This window comes from Aplysia californica, unplaced genomic scaffold (genome assembly GCF_000002075.1).
Source record: "Aplysia californica isolate F4 #8 unplaced genomic scaffold, AplCal3.0 scaffold00271, whole genome shotgun sequence".
NCBI classification, from domain to species: Eukaryota; Metazoa; Mollusca; class Gastropoda; order Aplysiida; family Aplysiidae; genus Aplysia; species Aplysia californica.
The window spans coordinates 31870-55639 of NW_004797541.1; the positions used below are offsets into that span (position 1 = coordinate 31870).

Sequence of the window (23770 nt, forward strand, 5' to 3'; positions counted from 1 at the left end):
GACTGACATATTATTAAAATAAGCCTATTCTTATATTATCTAACATTAAGATGCTTTGTGGGTGATCAGTCAATAACATTTTAAAGTTATGGAAGGAAAAATTTCTTTTAAAACTGTTTGGACATCTTTACTCATGGTTGTAGTTGCAAAATATATCTGCTGAACGGATACATTTTTAGTGACATTAACAAATTATATATATATACTTACAGGGTGTCCAAAAAGTCATGCACCATCCTTAAGCACGCTAATTGTTGTCGCGCACCATCGTGAAACACTCTTATTGTTACAGATGCTCAAATTGAGCACCATTTTTATTAGTACAACTCTCTACTCTCCGCATAAAGCTGTTTTGAACTTTTCTTTGGTATCAGGATGGATGTTGTGACACTCAATTGTAGTTGCATGTCTCAATTCCTCAAGACAGCATGGACAGAGAGAAAAAACAGAATTTTAGGATGATGTGTGACTTTTTGGACACCCAGTATTTATATATACAGTCGAACCTGCCATGAGGGCCACCTGTACAAATGGCCACTTTTCATTTCCCCCCCTTGCGTTTTTTCTATATAATTTAACTGTGTAAAACGGTCCGCTCACCTGTCCGATGTGGCTGCGGCCACCTTATTTTATCAACCCACTGTCAAATTTACCTGCCTCAGGCGGCCAGGCGTGGTCACTCATTGCCCGATGCTTTGTCATAAATTTTGAATCGGCCCTGCAAGCTGTGGACGGGCATCAAAATTCATTCACCTGTCATAATTATTAGTCCCTCCAATGAATGTTTACCCAAGTTGACCAATGGGTAGGCCTAACAATACATTTTCAACTGCTGGTGAGGGAAGCGTGATCCGTCACAAATGGTATGTTAGTGTGAGGTGGCTGGTCACTGTTTTGTTTACCTAATCTGAAACAAAGTAACAATGGACGTTGGTGTGAACTTGCGACAGAAGCGTCGCTCGTTCTCCAAGTGGTGGTGACCCGTGTGTTTGTTTTACCATGGCACTCGGTCTACATCGTCTCATACATTATATTTAGTTTATTTTAAGCTCGCTCAAAATCGGCAACGAAAAGAAAGCTAACCTAAAAACAAAGCAACAACACAAAAAAAAGCCGTTCTTACACTGCCCTCTCACTTTAAAAAAAAAAGAAAACAAAGACCCTTTTGAATCAGCCTTACGGCAGTCTAAAGCCTGAGATCAGTCGCGGCTTGGACCTCAGAAGAAAATGATTAACTTTCTTAATTTTGATCAGTCCTGCCTAAGACGGCCACCTGTGTTATACGGCCAGTTTTAGTTTTCTCCTTGACAACTGGTGGCCGTTTTACACAGGTTTGACTGTATATCTGATCTATCTATTTATCCATCCATCCATCCATCCATCCATCCATCCATCCATCCATCCATCCATCCATCCATCCATCTCTATCTATCTATCTATCTATCTATCTATCTATCTATCTATCTATCTATCTATCTATCTATCTATCTATCTATCTATCTATCTATTACTCCATTTTCATGTTAGTAGAGGCTGACATTTTGCTATACCTTGTTTTCCTCAGCATTTCAATTGGTGTGAAAAAGCATCCTCCTTCAACAGAAGAACTTGCTGTTAAATGTGCAGACTTATATTTACCTCAGTTCTTATTGATAGATATGTTGCAGTTTGGTGGAATCAGGCTTTCATCAATTTTTTGGCATTTAGAATTATGGCTATCAAATTAAAACATGTGAACTTGGTGAAAAAAAACTACGTTTATCTGATTTATTTCTTTGCATTGCTGTACTAGATAGTAGGGGTAGTCGACTGCTGGTTCCTCAACCTGCAATGCAACTGATTTTTATGTATGTGACGGTTTTTCCTACTTGCCTTCAGACAACCGCTTTTTAATTTCAGAAGTACTCTGTATGGTTTTTATACTGACTGGAATATTTTCAGTTTTGGTAGGAATTAATTTTGAATTTTGCGCAGTTGGCAGCCGAAATTATTCTTATAGATTTAAGGACTATCAAATGATTTTTTACGTTCGCAACTTGCACACAGGACCTCTGAGATTTTTTCCCTTTATCCGAGAAGGCTAGGTGTTTGATCTTACCTACCCTTAGATCATGGGTGGCTGAAATACAGCATTTACCATTAACTAAATAATAAAATTGCTAAAATTTACATAATTGTGCATCAAATCAGGTTCTCCGAGAGCAAATTTGCTTATGTTAAGATGCTGATTCCGAATATGAAATCAGTTTTTACCTGCGATAATTATATTAAAAAATTTGAGCCCTAAGTTTAATCCTGCGCGGCGGCAAATTATAAAGTGATTCTACGTCGCAGCACGTTTCCCCCAAATCTGACCGTGATCGCGCGGAAAATATCAAGCTGCGCTTGATTTCTCGACGGAGTCTCCAAGCCATTGTCTAATCGTCCAAACTTTGTACAACTTTGTGGTTACACGTTACGATTTGTCTCTTGATCAATAGATCGTCCAGTTTTTGTACAATTTATAGTTCTGTGTAACCAGGGCTTAAGAAGGAACCAGGAGAGGCAGTACATGTTAAAAGAGTCTAGAGGAAAGGAGAGAGGAGGCCAGGGGGAGGATTGGAAGAGGAGATGAAAACAGATGATAGAACATGTATAGTGAACAAGAAATAAGGTGAGAGGGGAAAATTCTAGAGAAGAAAATTTTCCGTTGCTGTCAGGTTTTAAACTTGTTGAATGAGAGGTGAACACTATACCTCTAGACCATGAGAGGCCTTTTGGGATCACCTAATTTTATAGGTGAAATTAGGGAGAAAATAGTTACCAAAGTCGTGGTGACTATTTAATACTTGTACTCGTTCAACAAAATACCATACTTTTGGTTTTAACTTTAGACAATATTTTTCAGTAAAATTCTCCCTAAAATGTGTTTATTAGATCAAGCAGGTTTCAGGATTTTAAAAAAAATTGATAAAAATTGCTCGACAGTCATAGATATACTGATTTCCCCTTTCCGTTGATGACTTGATGAGGGCCTGATTCAACCATGATGACCCACACATGTAAAAGTGGCGTGGTTAGAATGGTCATGTATCACTTGGAATTGGCAAAAGATACTGTATTACTAGTGTTGATGATTGATCTCTGTTGATGTTACTGTTGAGGAAGTCTGGCATTTTTAAAGTAAAAAAAAAATCATCTCATATGATTTTCCCTATATGTATCTAAAATGAACTTGTCAACCCTTTAGTAACAACCTAGTTATCTTCAGTGAAATTCTGTAGGAATTTCTTTGTAAGCTTGGTATAGTTAACTCTTTTGATTTATGACTCAGGAATGTGAATCTGTCATATTTAGCTGAGGAAAGTGCTGTCTAGAGTAAAGATTTTCTTTTTATATTCATGTCAATGTTGTTTACTTTTTTCAGTTTGACAGAGGTTACAGAGCGCCTGAGGTCTTTGAGACGTCGTCAGTCAAGGATATACTACTATTAGCTCGTGTGAACCTAAATTGGGAGAGCATGATAAATCGGTGTGTGTTGCAGTGTACAAAGATTGACCAAGAACTTCCTTTAACCAATGGAAAAATCAATGTCAGCCAGCTACAACTGGACACTCTTGGGCAGTGTGTTCAGTGTGTCGGAGGCAGTGATGATTTTCAGAGAGGGGAAGATGACCCTATGTGTCAAAGTGCCAAGAAATCAGCTGGTGTACACACTGTTAAGAGATTTACCAAACTTCAATCTGTGCCAAGGGACTGTTCAAATATATTGGAAATTCGGTATGTTTGTAATTTAAGGGGGACATTTTTTGGTGATGGTTTGGACAAGGAATCAGATAAGGAAAACATCATGCTCTTTGGGCCGGAGCTGGAGCCAGTTTCTTGATATGTCCTTGCACATCTGTGGGATTGATTGCTTCAAGGAAAAATGTGTATTTAAATGACTCGTTCTTTTTGTATGATTCCACATTCAAACATGTCGCCACAAATAGAGGTTGACTTAATTGTTTTATAAAGATCCATTGATTGTGCATATTGTACTGTGGTTTGGAATAACAAAAAGGATAAAGACTGAGAATTGTACCTAGTAATTCACATTCTAAGAACTGGAAAGCTGATGCTTTTGCTGAGAACAGATCTTTCTGGCTTTTGAAATTTGATATTGGAAACAATTTATCTTGTGCATTTTCTGTTTGTTTGATAACTTATATGCAAACCAGGTTGGGAGTCGAGGTTTATTCACACTCTGCTTGTGATTTGTACAAGTGTGCATGTTTTATAACTGGGAGCCTTCAATCATTTAATTTAAAAGTCGATTTTAAAACCATTGTCTATAGAGTTGTTTCAGTTATTTCCTGTGTACACATGAATAAGAACGATGCAGATCATTTTGTATGTTTAATGACAATAGGGCAAATTGTTTATTATAATATGTTTATTTTGAAAAGGTTTATTTGTTACAAATTCTTTTGGATAAAATTTACGCTACTATGATAGTACAGTGTTCATTGAAGTGTGTTGTCACTGTCTGTCAGATTATATAAGACGATGTTCACGGCGTCACTTTTCGCCCGATTCTGTTACTTTTAGTTCGCGTGACTCAGCAGCCCACGGAGCTCCCCGGCTCGGGGTCACGAGGTTAATGAGTCCTGAAACGAATTTGCCGGTGTCGGTTAGGAAGTTCGCATTTTTTTACTATGTTTAAAACGATATAACTTCTTCCCCATCCCACATAGCAAACCATTACGCGGATGTACTAAAAGCTCAATGTCTTGAGATTTATTCTGCGTTAGAATGGTTAATTTCTGTGCCTTAGTTTTTGTTCTAGACAAGTATCTGTAGAGTACCCAATTTGTCCTATTTTAGTTACAAACTTATGAATAAATGATTGTCAATTTAAAAAAGGCACGACAGATCTCTCCAAAATCTGTGTTAAACTGACTACGAATATCATGTCTTTTATTATGAGAAATCTTAAATCTGCGCGAGTAGAAATAGTCAAGTTATTAGAGAAGACATCTGTATTTTTTAACTAAAGACGATCAGCGTTAGCTCTTATTTTACTATTAAACGAGAGAAAGTTACTCTGCGTTTGTTCATGAATCATGCTGTGTCTGTGGCAGCCTGTATACAACTAAAAACATATAATATAGAATCTAAGCGATTAAAAACCCACAAAACCGTGTAAATACATGGGTAGAGAAAACTTCTTGTATGGAATAAAAATAATAACAGCTAACACATTCATTCTTAGTTTTTGTGTTGGAAATATGCGCGGACACAGTTATGAATGTAAAGAAACCAGTCACATTGTCAGTTATTGCAAATGGTCATAGAAACGAAAAAATAAAGCTGGAAAAGTCTGGTGCTGATTCAGTGTCCCTGGGAAGCTAGAAATTATTCTTATAACCCAATTACGAGAAGTCCTCCCTATTATTCAGTCAACTTACAAAACCTAGACTTGGCGTTTTAAGAAAAGTAAGGAATTTCTGGAGTGTAACAGATGCTGTTCGTGTATTAGATCTACATTGAAGATGTATTCTAGTACTAAAATCGATTTGTACTTTTCATAGAGAAACTTCATGGTGACTTTTATTAACTTTCGAGAAAATATGTGAATATTCACGATTATATTAGACACATAAAGTTGTATTTGGAGGAATTACTTCAAAACGAATTGTGTGCCCGATGGATAAAGTTGCAAAATTACAGCTTTCTATTATATGCGCAGATACCATCTTTTTTGAGTATCTGCACCAATGCTTTGTCGTTCATGTTCCAAAAGTTCGACAGATTTTGACGAGGCCTTTTTTTATATTGATTTTCTTTCATTCACGGTAGTCCAAAAAAAATTTACAATTTAGCATTGCTGACTCCAGCGCGTCTAACGAAATAACCAGACAAGTTACAACGTCCGTTCTTTTTTGAGTCTCAAGAGCAGAAATGCATGCTGTGGGTGCACTAAATGAGAATTACCATAAATACATGGATACACCTTAAATTGTACGTTGAAAAGTACCAAATATTAAGTCGGCCCCGACAGGGAGCTGACCCCCGTGACCCCGACGTGATAAGGCCCCGCGACAACTAAAATTCCACTGCCAGTGCGCCCTGTGTTATATGGTGAAGCAAAAAGTATTTAAGCAGGACTGAGATACAGACTTTACAACTGCTATTTGTAATAGATGCTGTTTGTAAGTCATTCATATTCATATCTGTTTTATTATTGATACACTGGCCATTAATTTACCATTTTTGTTGAGGCACCTTCATTTTTGGGGAAATTTTTTTTTCACTGCTGAGAAGACAAAAATTTTGAATTGTGTTTCTCATTTCGTGTGCAGTTTGTAACGTAAAAATTAATGTTTACCTGAATGGTGCTTTTCTCGTGGAGAGTGTTGATAGAGTCTGTGGTACATAAAAGAGCGCACGTAAGTGAATGCAAAAGAGATCTTTTTGTTGTAGTTGGGCAACTTTAAAGCAAAATTACTTGCATGTTTGAGTTCATAATTCTTCTTCATGTGGTACACAGATGACATAACTGGATGTAACTCAAAATTGTCTATTTTGTTGCTTTATGGTCTATTTACAAAGGCTTCATCTACAGCGAGGCTCTTATTTATTGTTTCCTATCAGTAAGAAACTTGGTGTTTGGGGGCTGCATGAGTAAGATTATGAGTACAGTACCTGACTTTCTTGTCTGTGTATTTTTCTGGGGGGGGGGAGCAATTTTCTTCATAGTGCAGTGGCATCATTCATTTTCTGTTATTTGGTATAATTTTTAGGTAATAGTTACTTTGGGAGCATTGTTGGTAGTAAATAATCTCTTTTTGCGGGGACGGGGAGGCAAAGTAAAAAGTTTTGATTTCAATCATTTACAGATGCCTTTTCTTTCCCTCTGTGCTTGATTAACACATGACACCCTAACTCGCCCAGGAATTCCCTAACACGCTCCACCCTAACTCGCACGGAACTGCCCGTGCCGACCTAGCGTCTTTAGAAACAAAGTCTCGTCAACTCTGGGGCCGAGATTTTGATTTGCATAGTTATTGCAAAATGTTTCTTCTTCCGTTTGATCCTGAAACGAAATTTTGCGGGCCAGTAGTTTTAGTTTTAGAGCCGATCGAAGTGCGATTGCGTTTCCGACATTTTGAAGGTGTCTCAACTTGTTGAAAAGCAACACAATTGAGTTTGAAAAAAGAAATAATGGTGGATTTGAGCAAAAACAAGCTATGATAAATCAGATGAATAAGATTTTGATGAAAACGTAGCAAGAGTTTGGGGCGATTCAGATTGATCAGATGTAGAATTTAGATCTAGGGCCCGACCGTGAGGCTTAGAATGAGAGTGATGGGTCGGACATCCCGATTGAACTAAAGTTAGAACATTTCCAACAGTTTGCGCATCCATAAAGTTATATTTTTCTCAAACTGCATTCATTTTTCTTTTTAACTTTTATTTTTTCAGGATTTTTAGAATTTGTTTAGTATTTTTAAAATGTGTTTGAACGTTTGTATTCACGGGAGGTGGGTTCTTTGCCCTTGCTTAGGATCTAGGAATGGACTTCCCGTCCTGGCCCTTAGGGTGTAATGTGTTAAATACCTGTCAGCGGTTGTCTGGAGTGTTTGAGGACCTCAACTTCTTTTCCCTATGTGTTTGCCCCTTTACTTTATGGGTAAGGGGAGAAGATTCTATCCAACAGATCTCGCACCTCCTCCTGTCTGGTGTAGGGGTCTGGTCGAAACAGGGCAGGCCATCTGGTTCAGCATGTTGATTTTTGGAGATGTTGACAACTTGGTTGTTGGTCTCACAGGCAACAGAGACTCACCAACATGGCTCTCAATGCTTTGTTTGTCCTGGGGGGTTCGTAGGGGTTCTCTTGTAGTCTGCTCCATTTATTTCTTCTCAGTCTTACTTTTTTTTATTTTTCTACTTTTATCCTGCGGAAAAGAATCAGATTTTGCCCTGATAATTCACCCTTCATTGGTCTTTGAACACAGTATTAAGTAAAATATGTTTTGGTATTAGCAATGCTGAAAAATGATAGCGTAGACAGTTTGCTGTTGAATCGTTGATATTTTGTCTGATATTGATATAAAATCATTTTGTAAATCTATAGAGAGTGGTTCTTGTTCTAGTTGATTTCTTTTTGCTACCGATTTTTACTTTTGAAGCGTTTTTTGCTGGTAGACAAGCATTTCAGCTTAGTGGGCATGAGGGTATTCTAAATTGCCAATTTTTTTTAATGGAAGGGGTTGTGTTCTATTGTTTAAGGACCTGCATGATAATTTACTATTATTAAAATGAGACTAACGTCTTATGCGATTTAGTTCTATGAAAAAAAATTGGAAAAGCATTTTTACCAGCTTTGTTCTTTTGGGTACTGAAATCAATAAATGATGTCACTCAAGATTTTGTGCTGAAATAGATGGGCATTAACAGTTCCAAAAATATACTTATTACAAATTTATCAACAAGCTGTTCGCATGTACTGAGCCCAGAATGTTGAATTTAAAAAACAAAAACAAAATGTAAGTGCAGTCGTTAAAAGAATGAAAGAGTTTTGTTTTGTTTTTTCTCTCTCCTGAAACATTTTGTTCTCTGGGCTTAGTACATTTGAACAGCTTGCCGGTGTAATGCTTTGATGTGGACTGCTTTTTTGTTTTGTTGAAAGTTACTAGCAGTTCAGTAAGTGAAGCTGTGGTTTCATTTTGATAATTTGCAATTACTCCTTCATCTTGCTGAATCTCATGAACAGAAAGAATATATTACCCTTGTTTGAATTTTATGAAAATGTTCTATTCTTTTGTGCACATAGGTCATCTGACTAATTACAATATTTCTGCCAATGAGGACCGTTCTTACTGCTATTTAAGATTGAATTGCCTTTGACGTTTGAGTCAGGATGTTTTCTTTGCTGTTGGGATGTTTCCATCTGCTTTTGTACCGACATGATAAAATGTTAATTCAAGAGAGAATATAAACAAAACTGGAATGTCTTTTCCCCTACTCAGGAATAAACAACACAAGTTTTGTAATTACATCCCCAAAAGCTTTCCGTATAAACCAGTAGGAATAAAGGGTGGTAAATCAGTTTTTCAGAACACAAGCTAGTACATTTGTCAATGCAACAGTGAAGAGGTTTAAAGTTAAAGCATTTTGTGAAGCCATTGTGAAAGTATTCAGAGAACATTGCTCCAAGATTGTATGATTTGTAGCCCTTGGAAACAAGATTAGGTTACCGGGAATAAAGCAGCAAATTACCACAAAACAGTAAAGGTCATGGCTGATTTGAATTTTCTTTTTTATTATATTAATCGCTTCCTGGATTGTGTCAATGGGGACATAAAAACACCTGAATTGTTTTGTTTTTTTAGATTTTTATCTCCTGAAAATACTTTCTACACTATTCTCTTGGTTTTTTTTCAGTGATAGGAGTAATCAGGAAATGTTAACACTGTCATCTGGTGACTTTGGCTTTCCTCTCTGATAAAATGAAACAGTTGCGCCAATGGCAAATGATTTCATACCTGCAAGTGCAGGCTAATCAGCAGAGAAAGGTCACACTAGCTTACTATAGAGTTACATTTGTAATGATGAGCAGTATTTTGTCAGCTGTCAGATAGATATGTTCACCTTTGCCTCTCCTGTTAATGGTTCAAATGGCTGTCGTCGCTCATTTACTTCATAAGCCTCCTAATTCAAAACAAGAAAACAAACTAGCACATATATGATTACAAAGAAAGACTTCTAACTTTTTCCAACCTCTCTCTGAGACATGATTTAACTTATTCTGGGAATCTTAATGATGTGCTGTGTACTTGTCCTGAGAATGTCTTAATCATATTATGTATGCCGTGCACCTATATGAGAATATGTATCTTTTTCACATGCTGTCAGTAAAAGATGTCTACCATGATGTGATATATCTCTACTGGAAAATAACAGTGTAGACACAAAGTTTGGGGCTCTCGTGGCCTAGAGGTTAAGGTGTTCGCCTCTCATTCAAAGGTCCCGGGTTCGAATCCGGGTAGCGACTGAAATATGTTCACCTTTTCTAAAATTGTCTCCTTTCACCTTCTTTCCCTCTCTCTTGCAATATTCTGTCGTCTGCTTTTGTCTCCACTTTCTTCCCATACCCCTTCACCTCCTTTGCCCCTCCTCTGGGCTCCTGACTCTTTCTGCAGCCTTTCTACTGCTACTCCTTGGCTCCTTTTTACTGCTGTCTTTCCGCCACTCCCCTGATCTTTTGGTAGGAAAGATCTACACCTAGCCTTCTCAGACAAGGGCGAAAAATCTCGGAGGCCGGTGTGCAAGTTGCGCATGTTAAGGATCCCTTGGTGGTCCAAAATCGATAAGAGTAGGCTTCGGCCGCCACCCGGGCAAAATCCAAAATTTCCTACCAATTGAAAATGTTTGGTGTGTCCTGCGCGCTTATATGACCTTATGCAGTTGCAAGCGCCGTAAAACACCCCCCTCCCCACCTCCCAAAAAAGACACAAAATTGGAGACTGACACCTGACTATCAACCTGTATTTCAAAAACATTTTTGTGGCTGCTTTATTGTTGTGGTGATGTGTAAGATCTTGCCTTGACAGGTTTTGCATGTGCTTTTTGCTCGTCACCTTTTCTTTTCTTTTCTTTTTTAGTCCAGCGTCTTGTCTTTTCTGTCCTGGTGATGGTTAGCTTGAGGACTAAGTTTTTATTATTGTATAATTGTATACAGTGTTGCTCATTGGTCATACTCATAACATTTGTTTATTTTATTCACAAAGTTTTGCAAGCAAGTTTTGGACATAGTCTTTGCACATGATTGGAAATGTTTACAGTTAAGCAGTCTGATTTTGTGCTAGTCTAATAACTGCATGCTCTTATTTTGTGAATTCTTGTAAAAATTCTACAAAGCTGGTACCGTGATTCTAAGAAGTTACATAAAGATGAATAAGACTTAAAACATATTTTTGTTGTTTGTTTTTTGCTCTTGCTCCGAAAGTTGACCCTGAGGATGGTTGGCGGTTGCTCTGGTGCCGTTTGCCCTTCCTTTCCTATCAAACGTCTATCATCCCTGTCAACTTTTTTTATGTTTGTTACTCTCTGGTAACACCTCTAAATCTTTGGAACGTATATGACCTTGTTGTGTTGCAAGGGTTGTGAAACTCTTACTTATACTAAAGTTGACCATGTATGTGTCATACAGAAAGGGAATCGGTTGTCTGTGTGGCCTGCTAGACCTTGATTAGAGTAATTTGTTTTGACCAGTTACAAACGAATTTCTAACAAGTTAAGGAATTGTAGCAGTTAACTGGCATTGGCTGTACGATGCTGCTTGTAGATACTTTTTTTTCTTATGCTGCTATTCTTTCTGCTTGTCCTTTATATGCCGGTCTATTTGCCATTTCCTTGCTCTGTCTGACCTTATGTTCATCACACTCCTTTCTCACTACCCTGGACACATACCTGCTCTGTCTACACATGAGTCAATCAGCTGTAGTGTTACTTAGACTTGAACACTTGACAGACAAAAAAAACCCTGATGGCACATACTTCATGGGACCAGAGAATTTCTTTGTGTTAATTAAGCTGTCCCCGCAGTTTTATGCACACAATAAATGAAATTATGCAAACTTACCCCAAAAATGTGAAGTTATGCGATTTTCTTAATTTTAACAATTTAAGGAAAATAATCAGAAATTATGCAAAAAATGATTAAATTTTGCTAAATTATGCGGGGTGCATAAAACATCATTTACAGATTAAGTAAATTTCATGTTCAGCAGAGTGCCAATGAAAAGAACAAAAAAGGGAAGGTACTCCTTTCTCACTGTTTGTTAGCTTGTTTCAAGATGCTGAGCCTCCTATTATCTGCTTTGTTATTAATATTGCTAACCTTTGGAAATTGAAAATCCATTTTCAACCTCAGGTGGATGCTTTGACTGCACAGAATAATATTCAAGGGAGGCTGTAGCTAAAGCATGGAATTATTGGAATTGATAGATCATAGCTGCACATTATTTAGACAGAAAGTTTGCTAAAATTGGGTCGCTCCCAACTAAACTGGGACAGTTAGGCAACTTCCCTGTGTCTCATCTCCTTACTTATTCTGCAAAACAAAAATCACTCCCTCACAATCATTCTGCTGCTCACAGGAAGTGGGAAAGAAATCTGGATAATGAGGAGGGTGGAGGGGTGTCTCCTCAGACTAGGAATGCATGTTGTGTGGCGTGTTTTGACAACAGTAAGCTAGTGTGAGTGTGGGCAATACGGCTGTACCCCGGTAGCAAACCCGCTCGTGCTCGCAAGCCCCTAGTTCAAGTCACAAACCTCAAATCACTAGGTCAAATCATCAAATCAAATCACCAGCATGATAAGTTGAGTCTAGCGCAAACTGTAACCTCCTTGGTCTAGTCTAAACTTCAAGTCCACAGCAACTAGCAATCCGCGAAGCCACTCCTGTCAGGCCCCCTCATCATCCCCACCCTGCTTGCAATCGGCGAAGCCACTTACGTCAGAAAAAGAGAGAGGGGGAGAGTGAGAGATTCCGCCCACAGAGTCACTGCGCGGCGTGTGGCGCTGTAGTTTACTCGATTAATCGAAGGCCTGCGCAAAGCAGCGGACACTCCTCAAGCCTCAAGTCTCAAATCCCGTCCGCAGCCACAAGCCCCACAATTCACACAGTACTGCTTTGCGCTAGACCTAGAGAATTGTCCCAGGACAAGCTCTAAACCTGACCTGCTGACTTGTACTGTCTCGATACACCGAGCGAGCGGCATATCGCAGGACCGCTCGATGTGTTCAAACAGCAGTACTGCTCGCTGTGTGAACTTTGAACCGTGGAGGAAGGGAGAGGCTGGGCTTGTTTTGTTGCAAGGCGTAGAGAGCCGAAGTTATTTTTAACTTCCTACCGTTGATCAGCTAAGCGAATGGATAAGTGAGAGGGAGTGTGGTATTGTAGTAATAGAGACCTAGGTTTCTGGTAGTAATAAGAATAAGTTGACTTAGATTACCCTAAAATGGAAAACTCCAGGGGTCGTTGTGACTGGCTTTTGTATCGTATGTAACCTATTTTGTAGATGTGTTGCACTCACAGTGACATAATACAGAACATTTAGGAGACGGGCTAGGCCTACTTCAACCCAATGTCAGGGCCAACCTGGGCTGAAAGGGAACGCCCCAGCAGAAAGATGGAGGTTCTCAGTAAACATTTCTCCCCATACGGTAATCGAACTGAGGTCTTTTGCGTGCGACGATGAAGCGCTTGGCTCGTGCACATTAAAAATAAACAGGCCTTAACATCGTAAGAATAGCCGATCCAATATTGATTTTTAAGTGCATTGAATAGAGCTTTTTGTTTTTTACAACCGAACTATGAAAAAAAAACGATCTTGCACTTTTGGTGCAAGCCTCTCAACGCAAATAACCAGAGAATCTTCTGTAATATATACTGAGCCCACAGCCATGAGAGTTCGCGACGTCACGACACAGTACAGCAGGACTGTCCGCGAGTCACAACTCACCGGAAGTTCCCTCCGGTAGCAAGCGGGAGGCAAATCAAATTACAAGCCTGCTCGCAAGCCTCTAGCGCAAGCCGTCCGCTGCTTTGCAAGCCTTCGATTAACCGAGCAGAATCCAGCCCTAGTGGGCAAACAAAAAAGGAGAGGGGGAAAGTCGTCAGGAGGAACTATGAAATGGGTCTAAAATTCCTTCATGTAAACAAAGAATTTGTAAATTTTGTTGTAAAGTCATGCACAAAAAAAGCATAATTCTTCATAATAAAACAGAACCAGACTTTGTGCTGTTGTGGCTAGAGAGGTAAGCAGAGTAAGCCTGATTCCTCGTTTGGACTTCTCTGTTGACATCCACCCCTTGGCGCTCATATGACCTTAGGCAGTTGTGAGCGCCGTAAAACCTTACTAAGACTAAACTAAAATACCTAGTATTGATTAAGGCAGGAACTGGAGTATTGCTTAAAAACTACACTTCTTTTCATTTCAGTGACAGAAATTTGGGAGATATCTATATCATCAGCCAGCTGTTCAAAAGCACAGTGCCAAAAATTTTGATAAACAATTGGTTACAGCAGTTTCTTAATCTATAGTATTGGTAGCTTGTGCTCAAGAAATATTTAGTCAAATTTCAAATGCTGAATTTTAAAAGGGCTTAAAAGTAAAAGATTCATGAATTATGTTCAACTGTTAAAGGGATGAAACAGGGTTTTTTTTCACTCTTTCTACACTACTGTAATCTCTCAATAGATAGAAGAAGGCTGTCTGAAGTTTGTTGTCTGCAATTCAATAGAGAGTACAAGAAGTTAAAGCATTTCTTGTAGCAGATTAATAAAAACAGAAAATGTAATCATTAATCACATTGTGACTTTATTATCTATAAAACAACATCAGTATTGAGAAGTGATTGGACGGATCATATTTCAAGCACAGTCATAGAAATAAGGTACAAAATAATATATACATCTCAATGTGGAATGTGTATGAGGAAGGAAAGGTCTGGTCCTTACATTGTACTCTTGATTCTCAATCACATATCCTGCAAAGATTGCCCACTCTGTGTCATCTTCAACCTTACAAATCAACCCAATCCATCCATTCTTTTAAAAAAACAATTGCATGAAAAAAAATGCACACTAGCACATGCAAGGATTTGGGGAGGGAAATATGCAGGAAAGAAAAGACAGTGACAGCAAAGGTGAGTTTAGAGTTAGGAGAACTAGAAAAACAAGGCACCAAATTCTTGAAATGTAAATTTCTTGTTCACTTTTGTCTGACCTCGTTGAAAAATTTCTAGCTCATTGAGTTATTTACCTTATGCCCACAAAACTTTGCATGTCACTTCTGCAGGCCAGCGAGCAAACAAAAATATTTGTTTTAAAAATCTTCACTCAGTAATAAAATAGTTTTTCTCTTTGGGCCCTATATTAAAAACAGCTGTTTGGATGCAAACACAGGATTATTAAAATAAATGATTACGGGTAGCCTTGCCTACAAACTGCTCATTTTGAGACAGTGACACCACTCTGCCCCAACATAATTTCAGTGTAAGTTTAGTTTGTAGATTTCATCCCCCTACTCTCTAGACGTCTCAACATTCTACATGTGGTCTCGAAAAATACTCACCCCGTCTCTTGAATCCTTTTTCTTAGGCGAACATTAAAGAGTGGTGTTGAGGAAAATAGGTCAACTTTAAATGTTTTAGGTGTATGCTATAAATCCCCTATTATTTTTTAAACCCGCTATAGGCTTACATCAAGTAAAACATGTTGGAAGCTTAATTTGCAGGGACTTTTATGAATGGCCTTTTAGATTCTGTTGGTCGCTAAACTTTTAGACCGGCATGCAAAGAAACAGAAAAATTAAACAGCGATTTGTTTTTATCCTGTTTTAACTGCGGTCAGACGAAAGTGAATGAGCTGTAGTTTGAATGTAAAGCTACAGGACTGAGCTTACATATCAAAAAGGGAAGAACTCGTCTAACAGTACTAAACACAGACACACAATTCTATCCAAGTCGGGCTCTTGGGATACAGGAGAGGAATCAAATCCAAGTTCAAAAATACATTAGATCTGTTCTCAACTTCTGCTGCTCCTTTAAGTGGAATGGATGGGGCAGTAAGTGTAAGAAATATTAGTAGTGATCATTCAGATTCAGGGCCAACACAAAATACTCATGAATCGATATCACTCCATTGACACACAAATACCCCTCCCACATCTCAACCCAACCAAACAAGAAGAGCAGGCAGTTTACAGTAATGAAGACTGTGGGATTCCAATTATTATCTTGTGAAGGTTATTACTTCGCTTTGGTCAAATTTAAGTCCAACAACATAAATTACAATATATATATATATATATATTATATATATATATATATATTTATATAACACCTTTACTTCAAATAAAACAGGGCAAGTTGCAATGTCATGACGCTTCACAACACTACTCCATTAACTACAATAACTATAATGAATGCATTATCATACCAATACCCTTAACACACGGCACAAGTATAAGATAGATAACTTTGCACACAAAATTGAAAGAGACATTTCTTTCTATGCAAAATTTATACAAAAATAGAGATATTCTCCTCTTTATTACCTTAAATCTCAAGGTAGCTTTGCAACTGTTATTTTTAGCAACAAAGACACCATTATTCTGAGGAAGTGAATGGGTTTAAAATAGTGGAGATTATTTTGCTTCTTTGACCCAAAACAAAATTTTCCTATCACAGTCACAGAAATAAAAGTTTCATCACTGGCGTCCCTCAGACCACAACGATGCTTTCACTGACAGGCATGCTGACCACTCCAGTGATGATCGGAACTGATTTGCCAGGCTTCAGAACATAGACCTGGCAAAGGAAAAAGAAAGTTTTCATACTGAGCTTGAACTTGAATGCATTACAGCAGCAGTTGCAGCATAATATAATAACATGGGAAGGTCATAATTCAAGAAAGGTTTCACACTGAGGATGAATCCATTACAACATTAGCCACATTATGCAGGTTATAATTCAAGTGGCAGAAAGACGACCAGCTCTAGCTCAAAAGCAATTCTACTAAAAAGAAGTAGGAGGAGTAGTCCACACAAGAGTGCTCACAAGCCAATGACAAGCTTTCAGTTCAGATAGCCCAACTTTAGTGATCTTTGAACAAAGGAACACCTTATAAGACACCCATCATTCACAGTATTGCACTTTGCTGAAGGGCACAAGTTCAAAAGCTGTTAGACAAGCAAGACAAGTAGCCTACAAAGAAATTACAATCTATTTAGGCATGGTTTTAAGTGGCAATTATTTCAAATAGCATTATATATATATATATCATAATTACTTATTTATTTTAAGGGGATTCTTTATGGCTTTCACTTGGGGGGAAAAAGACAGACAAACCTTCAATAAGCTGAAATTGTGAGAAGAAAAAAAGTAGTGATGTTATGACTAATATAATTACCAAACCTATAAATATGGCCTTTTTCTCATGGGTCCACTGTAAACCACAGTTTTTTTCTGTACAGTTAAATAGAACCACACCCAGATATATACAGTTAAATCTGTATAAGATAGCCATCTACTATCACGGAGAAAAGTGGCCATCAAAGACAACTGATCCATTTTTTAACCTCCTCTAATTTTTTGTCAATAAAAATGCTTCATTTATAGCAAAATCCAAATTGCCAAGTGTCTGAATATACAAAAATCCATCAAGTAGAGGCGGAAGAGAGTCACAGATAAAATCAAATAAGTTTGAATGTACAGTGAAGGATCAAACAACAAAAGTTGTAACCTATACAACTCTGCCTCAGTCAATTAAAACACACCAGAGTGACCGCAGATTTATTGGCAGCGAGCAGATTGAAATGAGGATGAATGTGATGACAGACACAGAAAAGATAAGATAATAATCAGTGATCAAGTGAGATGCTGCAATGGCGATCACCTCCACATTCACACAGCCTACCTAAGCCCTACTTTTTTATATGTTGCTTGCAGTGGAAGAGATCTTAGGATTATCCCATTTCCCCAATGAGCCTAATGGATATTAATATTAACAAAAAGCTCCTTATCTCTTAATTAGCTCTAATCTGTCTGGCATCGAAAGCCATGGTTAACTCAAACTAAATTCTGAAGTATTCCTTCCAACTGGTGCACTTACCTTCACATTTTCAGTGACACCCTTGTCATTCAAGCAATCTACAAAAGTCTCAAAGTCATAGGTCAGGCCAGGAACCAGCATGGGGACCTGTAGAGCACAGAGGTAAAGAATATTAATAAATCTTCATATTTTCAACGTAACAATGAAGCACCTTAGCTGTAAAATTCATGACCTGTTTATATTCTATGATATATTGTAAGTCATCTGAACAAAAAACATTTTCATAGGTCCAGCTCACACGTGCATCCAATACAAAAAGTTCTAAGGTTCTTGTAGCAAAATTAGAAATATTTCAGAGGAACATACAACAAATAAATAGCAGTAGATCTACACGTCTGTTTTGAGTAAAAATGTTTACTTTGAGGTGAATGTACGTGAACATTTTGAAAACAATAACAAATAGTTACGGAGCTGTTAGCACTCGCACGCATACAAAGTGCTTATTCTTTATCTGAGAAGAAATTCCCTTGTTGATCTAAAAGACAGCCTGAAAACCAAAAAAATATTTTCGAAGCTCACCTGTACAAGTTTTTTGCGGAAGTCGTAGAGCTTATCATCATAGTCAAAAGTGATGAGGAGATTGGAGCATGCTTGAGTCAGAGAGGTGTTCTGCAGCTTGACAGTGAACTTGAAAGTGGGACCAATTCCCTGAACCTAAGGACGACAGATGAATAGGCCTACTTCATTATAATATAAATTAAAGTTGTTCCCGCATCCGATCCGTACATAGGGGATTGCCTTGTTAGCGAGGTAACTTCCTGAGCCTTCAACATATTGTGGTAGGGTTCATAACCATATGTGAGGCATTGTGGCGAAATCAGGTGCTCGTCAAAATAATGAAATAGAAGAAAATGGCATTTTCCAACCAGTTTGGCAATTTTATGGAAATTTTTTTTTTTGGCTAAACACCTTTTATGTTCATATGAAAACACATTTCTACATGGATTTTAATGAAAAACATTATTTAAAGGCACAAAATATGTAATTTTCAGTCCAAACTTTGGTGGCCATTTTCCCATTAATTTTACCAGTGAAACCAGGCTACCCCACCCTCTTCAATCGTAAATATCTCAACTTCTATTCAAGCTACAGTGATATTTTTTTCATTGAAAGCAAGGCAACTGAATAAGCTTTCCGATGCTGTCAATAACTCCACATGCCCAAAAATTGACGAGCGCCTGATTCCATCATGTCGTGACACTTATATTGAAGGTAAAATCCCACTAATTGCTATAGTTCAACAAAGAAGTCCATGTAAAAAAAACGAAACGCTGATAAAAATAAAAAGAAGAAACAGACCACATCACAGTACCCCTCAACCTCCTGCAAGCTATTTATAACAAAAAGCCTGGATGAGTGTAAAAAAAGCAACAGTATGTTTTACTGACATGGATTCAGCACTCAAAGTTACAGATTAGTTCTCAGCCTTGGTAGAAAGAAGCACATTAACTCACTTCAGACGGGTCACACAACAGTTGCGTGACCCCCGCCGCGACGCTCGCGACGGGTCACACGAGCCCTGCGTGACCAACTTTGGAATTTTTTTTTCGCTCTACAAATCACGCACGGATCGCGAGACCCGCCTCGTACCCTTGTTTGGCCAAGCCTGAGCTACTTAGACTTCGTTTCGTATCTCTGGGGCCGGTAGTTTTTAAGTTATTGAAGGTGAAGGACAGTGACCCCAACTGGGGTTGAACAGACCGGAACTCGCGCTTTGTTTTTTTCGATACAGCTCATAGTAATCCGACAGTCGCGTCGTAGTAACGGTCGAAGAAGTCGCATGAACCAGAATCACATAATTTCGCCGTTTTCTATACTTCTGTACGTTTTACTAGTTTTAGTGTCTCAGAATATGATGTGTCTAATAGTTAGGATCCTGGATATGTACCTGAACACGGTCCGAGTCGTAGTTTTAATGCTAGATCTAGCACTAGTACCGGTGTTGTTTTTCGCGCAACGAAATCACAACGCCGTGCCGTACATCTGTCTATGTATTTTCAGTGTATGGGTCTGAATCAATGCACAGACCAGCTTTTATATATTCACCAAACACTCGCACATGTATACAAATCAAACCAGAACACTTTGAACTTTTATTTTTGTTGTTGTAGTGAATTTCATTCCACTTGTCACGTCTCTGGAAATTTTTTGGAAAATCAAATTCATGCCAATTTTTAAAAAATCATACAAATTAAAGTATTAAAGTTAGACAACTTTGGTTTTTTGTATTAGATTAAGTTTGAGTGTTACTTTACTGTGTCAAAAAATAATTACAATAGGGTAATTCTGAGAGTTGTTGTGATTTATTGAAATACCCCCAAAAACGCCAGTCTTCAACGCTTGTGACTGGTGAAAGGGCCCAGTCGCAAGTGAGTTAAACACAATAATGGTCATTAATTTCCAGGAATAAAGCCAGACTGAAAGAAATAAAAGAGGGGCACAAGAGCAGTAGGACCTACTGGTGGTTGCCCTCAAGTTTCATTTTCTTTAAAAAGGTGTTGATGTCATGCAAAGAAGTAGAAGCCAAAACAGCACCTAGACATGGATGGCTAGTGCCTTTATAAATAAGTGCCCTGGTGTAAGAAAGTTAGCAAATCCAATAAAAGTCCAGCCTTTTGTCAAACTAGATCCACAGTCAGGAAATTAATAGTTTAATCACATGCTCAATATTAAATACTGTCCACATGATAAGAGTTAGGATACAAGAAATTTCATTTTAATCATGAGCAAGAAAAACCCATCCTTCTATCTTTGTAGAAGTTGACAATGGCTTGGACAATAAAATAAACAATATTCTGGACATGTGTATACAATACCACATAATCATCCAAAGCGAACAAAACTTTCAAAAGGACAAATTCTATTACTGGTTATCAGAGGGCCTGCAGCTCATTGCCTTGATTTGAAAGAAAGTAAAAACTTGTAATCAAATATATGCCACTTATCATTCCAACATCTACATTCCCCTACTAGGATGAATTGTATATTACAGCATGCACTAAAAAAATTTAATTCCATCTTTTTGGACAATAAATATCCCTCGTTCCCTCCAATAAAAATATCAGTCAAACTATCAGTCAGAGGTAAAAGACCTAGGCTTCTGATCTGTAACAAAGAAATATACAGAAGGTCATTTTTACCATCATCCATCAGAATAATGTTGAGTTACAATCAGAATTCTGAGTATGTACTTAGCATAACATTATTATTGTTTATATTACTGTTCATTTATATCATGCATGAGACTGTAAGCCCGTGTGTGTGTGTGTGTGAGTGTGTGCGCAAGTGTATATGAGTGCGCGTGTGTGTATGTGTGAACATTGTGAAACACGAAACCAATGTGCCAGGACCTGGACAATAAAAATGTATCTTTTCTTATCTTATCAAATAGATCTCAACACACAAACTGAGTACAAACACCCTGACATCCTGCACAGAAAAATAGTTTGGAGCACTTGACAGGCTGCCACACTACATGTATATGTCCTCTGTGAGACTGATAAAAAAAACCTGGAACGAGTTAACTGGTCAAGTCTAAAAAAGAATCCACTTTATTGTGCAGTTGTGTGAGTTTGCCCCTAGAGAGCTAACAAGATCATAAACTATCAATGTAAGAATTTAGTCACAATATCCCTCTACACTTACATGGGCGGACAGCTTGATTGGCTCCATAGGGTCCGAGGAGATAGGGTTCATGCTGTTGTCAAGTGCCTTCACGTACTCTCTCATTACTTTGAGCCGTAACAGGGCCAGGTCGCGCTGAAATGTCCGGTGCATGGCTGGAAGATGAGATGTGTAAAATGAACTTTCTAACATCTATGGTAAATTGTTCTTGGAATCACAAAATTACAGGCTTAAGTACAAAGACAGCTACACCATTCCCTGCAGTCAGGATTATTGAAAACAAGAAGGATGATTTTCAAGTGAATACTTGTTCTTGTTTCAGGAAGCAACATCCCTGCACTCCGGACATGTCCATTGACAGGGCTGCCTACCTCAAAATTCCCATTTCAGGTAGATTCAGGGTCATTTTCAGGTAGATTGGCCCAAAATCAGGTAGTACAAAGACAAAGAAGGAAAAAAAGATGATCATGGCCCCACCGAACACGCTTCCTTTCCGTGATACATGTATTGGGTAATTATATTTTGAAAACTTGTTTGTGCATGCACATGTGTGTGTGTGTGTGCATGTTGCCATGCTCTCGCATGTGTCTATATATGTAATATGTGCGTTGGGAAGGAAAGGGGTGTATGGGTGTGCACAAGTTATGAAGAACAGTGTGTATGAAATGAGGCGAGGCTGGTTTTTAAAAAAAATCATTTTATGGACTATCGTTCAAGGCACCTATCATTCAGTATTGAATCTGGAATTGAGTGCAGGGTGATTGCCAAACTGACTTCAAAACCGCTAGCCCATACAAATAGAAACTAAATTAAAACATAATTTTCCCGACACTAGCATAGGACACCGACAGGTCCTGTGTGACTTAGGTATGACAGACAATTAAATTTAACTAGTTTTACCCTAAAAATACAAAATGAATTCTGATCTGGGCCTGAGGAGAGGCCAGAAGAACATCAACTGCCAAAACCATGTTTGGTTTCAGCAATCACGGATTTTAAAAAATATGCAAGACAAAACTTATTTATAAAACCTTTATAGTTAGGCTCCCGGCAGAGCAAAAAATGAAAATAAAAGAGAGTGTGTACCGATATAGCCGGAGCTGGAAGGACTGTGAGAGTGTGGGATGTAGTGATGCAACAAGCCATCATGATGTATAGGCATCCAACATAGAGCTTTCCGAGGGTTGAAAATGGTATTTACTCATTGGCACTATTCAATTTGTCATCACTGACAAATCCGGGAACACTAACCTTGAAGATATAATCATCAAGCCTGTGCTCTAATGTTCCCTCATTTACGCACTCGATTGTCGAATGTCAAAACCACGTCCACTTATCGTTTTTATTTTAGCATCAGTTCTTGCACCGTGGCCTTTTCCTGCTGCCGTAGACTGTATAGCATCAAACACCTCCCCTCAATTCCGACGCCCTGCAACGCTCCTACTTTGAATGAACTTTGATAAGGCTTTCCCCAACAACTACCGGTCGGTCCCTTGCTCATGCTGTACTCACGAACTCTCACAGGTTCATTGACCGGTCACGATGACGGGCCCAACAATCTAGAAATTGGAGGACGCTTGTTTTCTTTTTCTTATTCTTTTTTGTCATTATAGTGACATCAGTGAGAATATCGATTTAATGTTTATGGCTACACTATGTTTTTTAGGCACAAACTGCAGGTTACAGATTTTTATTAACTAAATCTAACGTCAACGAACTATCATCCAACAATTCTGAGCGGTAACGAAAGCGAAAGTAGATTTTGATTTTCCCAATGGAGTCTCAGTATTACACCTACACTTCTGATTGCCGCCATAGCCGCTCATTCACGCGAAACGTACTCTCGGACTGGGGAAAGCCGAACGTAATATCACAAACGCGACCAGTAAAATATGAACTCAGAAGGCTTTTCAGATTTGGTTTCGGGGACTTTGTGCATTTTCTCGGGTCCCGGGTAATAAATTCCCGCAGTCCCCCTGCGTAGAATCCTTATTTGGTATTGACCAATTTTCTAGACCAAGACAGATTTTAGAATGTTTTGCTTCGATACCGATTTTCCTTCTAAATTCCCAATTCTGTTTTCTGGATAAATGAATTAAATGCACAGATTTTCCAGCCGCAGCAAAAAACTGAAGATAGAAAGAAAGAATGAATGAAAAGAAGGAGGAAGATTATCTATCGTGAGTAGACAGATTTCGGCCGATATGCACGTGAAAAACTATTGCCGACCGAACGGCAAAGATAGACTCGTAGACGAGTGTACGAACTGCGCAATCTGGCAGTTTCTAAGACAACTTATTGCCGAGAGCTGCTGTAAATATCTGACAAGTTACGGAGGCAAGTGCTGATCTCTCTCTCTCTCTCAACGCATGGAGTTGATATGATGATGCGGCAAGTACAGAACTTTAGGAATGTACGGATTTCCGTAAAAACAAAGAAGAATGGAAGCACTGCAGAATGTTTTTTTTCTTTTTATTCTCTTGGCCCCCACCGAAAATC

At 38.4% G+C, this 23770-nt stretch overlaps 2 protein-coding genes across 4 annotated transcripts in view; one reads left to right on the plus strand and one right to left on the minus strand.

The window, feature by feature from the left end:
• Window positions 1-4714, plus strand: part of LOC101852028 (PHD finger protein 7) — a 32345-nt gene extending 27631 nt beyond the window's left edge. The window contains exon 11 of one of the 3 annotated variants that reach the window (XM_013084083.2): window positions 3407-4714. In XM_013084083.2, coding sequence (XP_012939537.1) covers window positions 3407-3865 — 459 coding nt within the window. In that variant the 3' untranslated portion in view covers window positions 3866-4714. The remainder of the gene's footprint in view (window positions 1-3406) is intronic. The other 2 variants (XM_005101126.3, XM_013084084.2) reach the window with 2 other exon arrangements.
• Window positions 4715-15861: 11147 nt separating this feature from the next.
• LOC101852252 (Bardet-Biedl syndrome 1 protein homolog) overlaps window positions 15862-23770 on the minus strand; it is a 19831-nt gene continuing 11922 nt past the window's right edge. Inside the window, exons 12-15 of the mRNA XM_005101127.3 lie at window positions 21293-21426; window positions 18167-18301; window positions 17648-17734; window positions 15862-16344 (exon numbers count right to left, since the gene is read on the minus strand). Coding sequence (XP_005101184.1) covers window positions 16258-16344; window positions 17648-17734; window positions 18167-18301; window positions 21293-21426 — 443 coding nt within the window. The 3' untranslated portion in view covers window positions 15862-16257. The remainder of the gene's footprint in view (window positions 16345-17647; window positions 17735-18166; window positions 18302-21292; window positions 21427-23770) is intronic.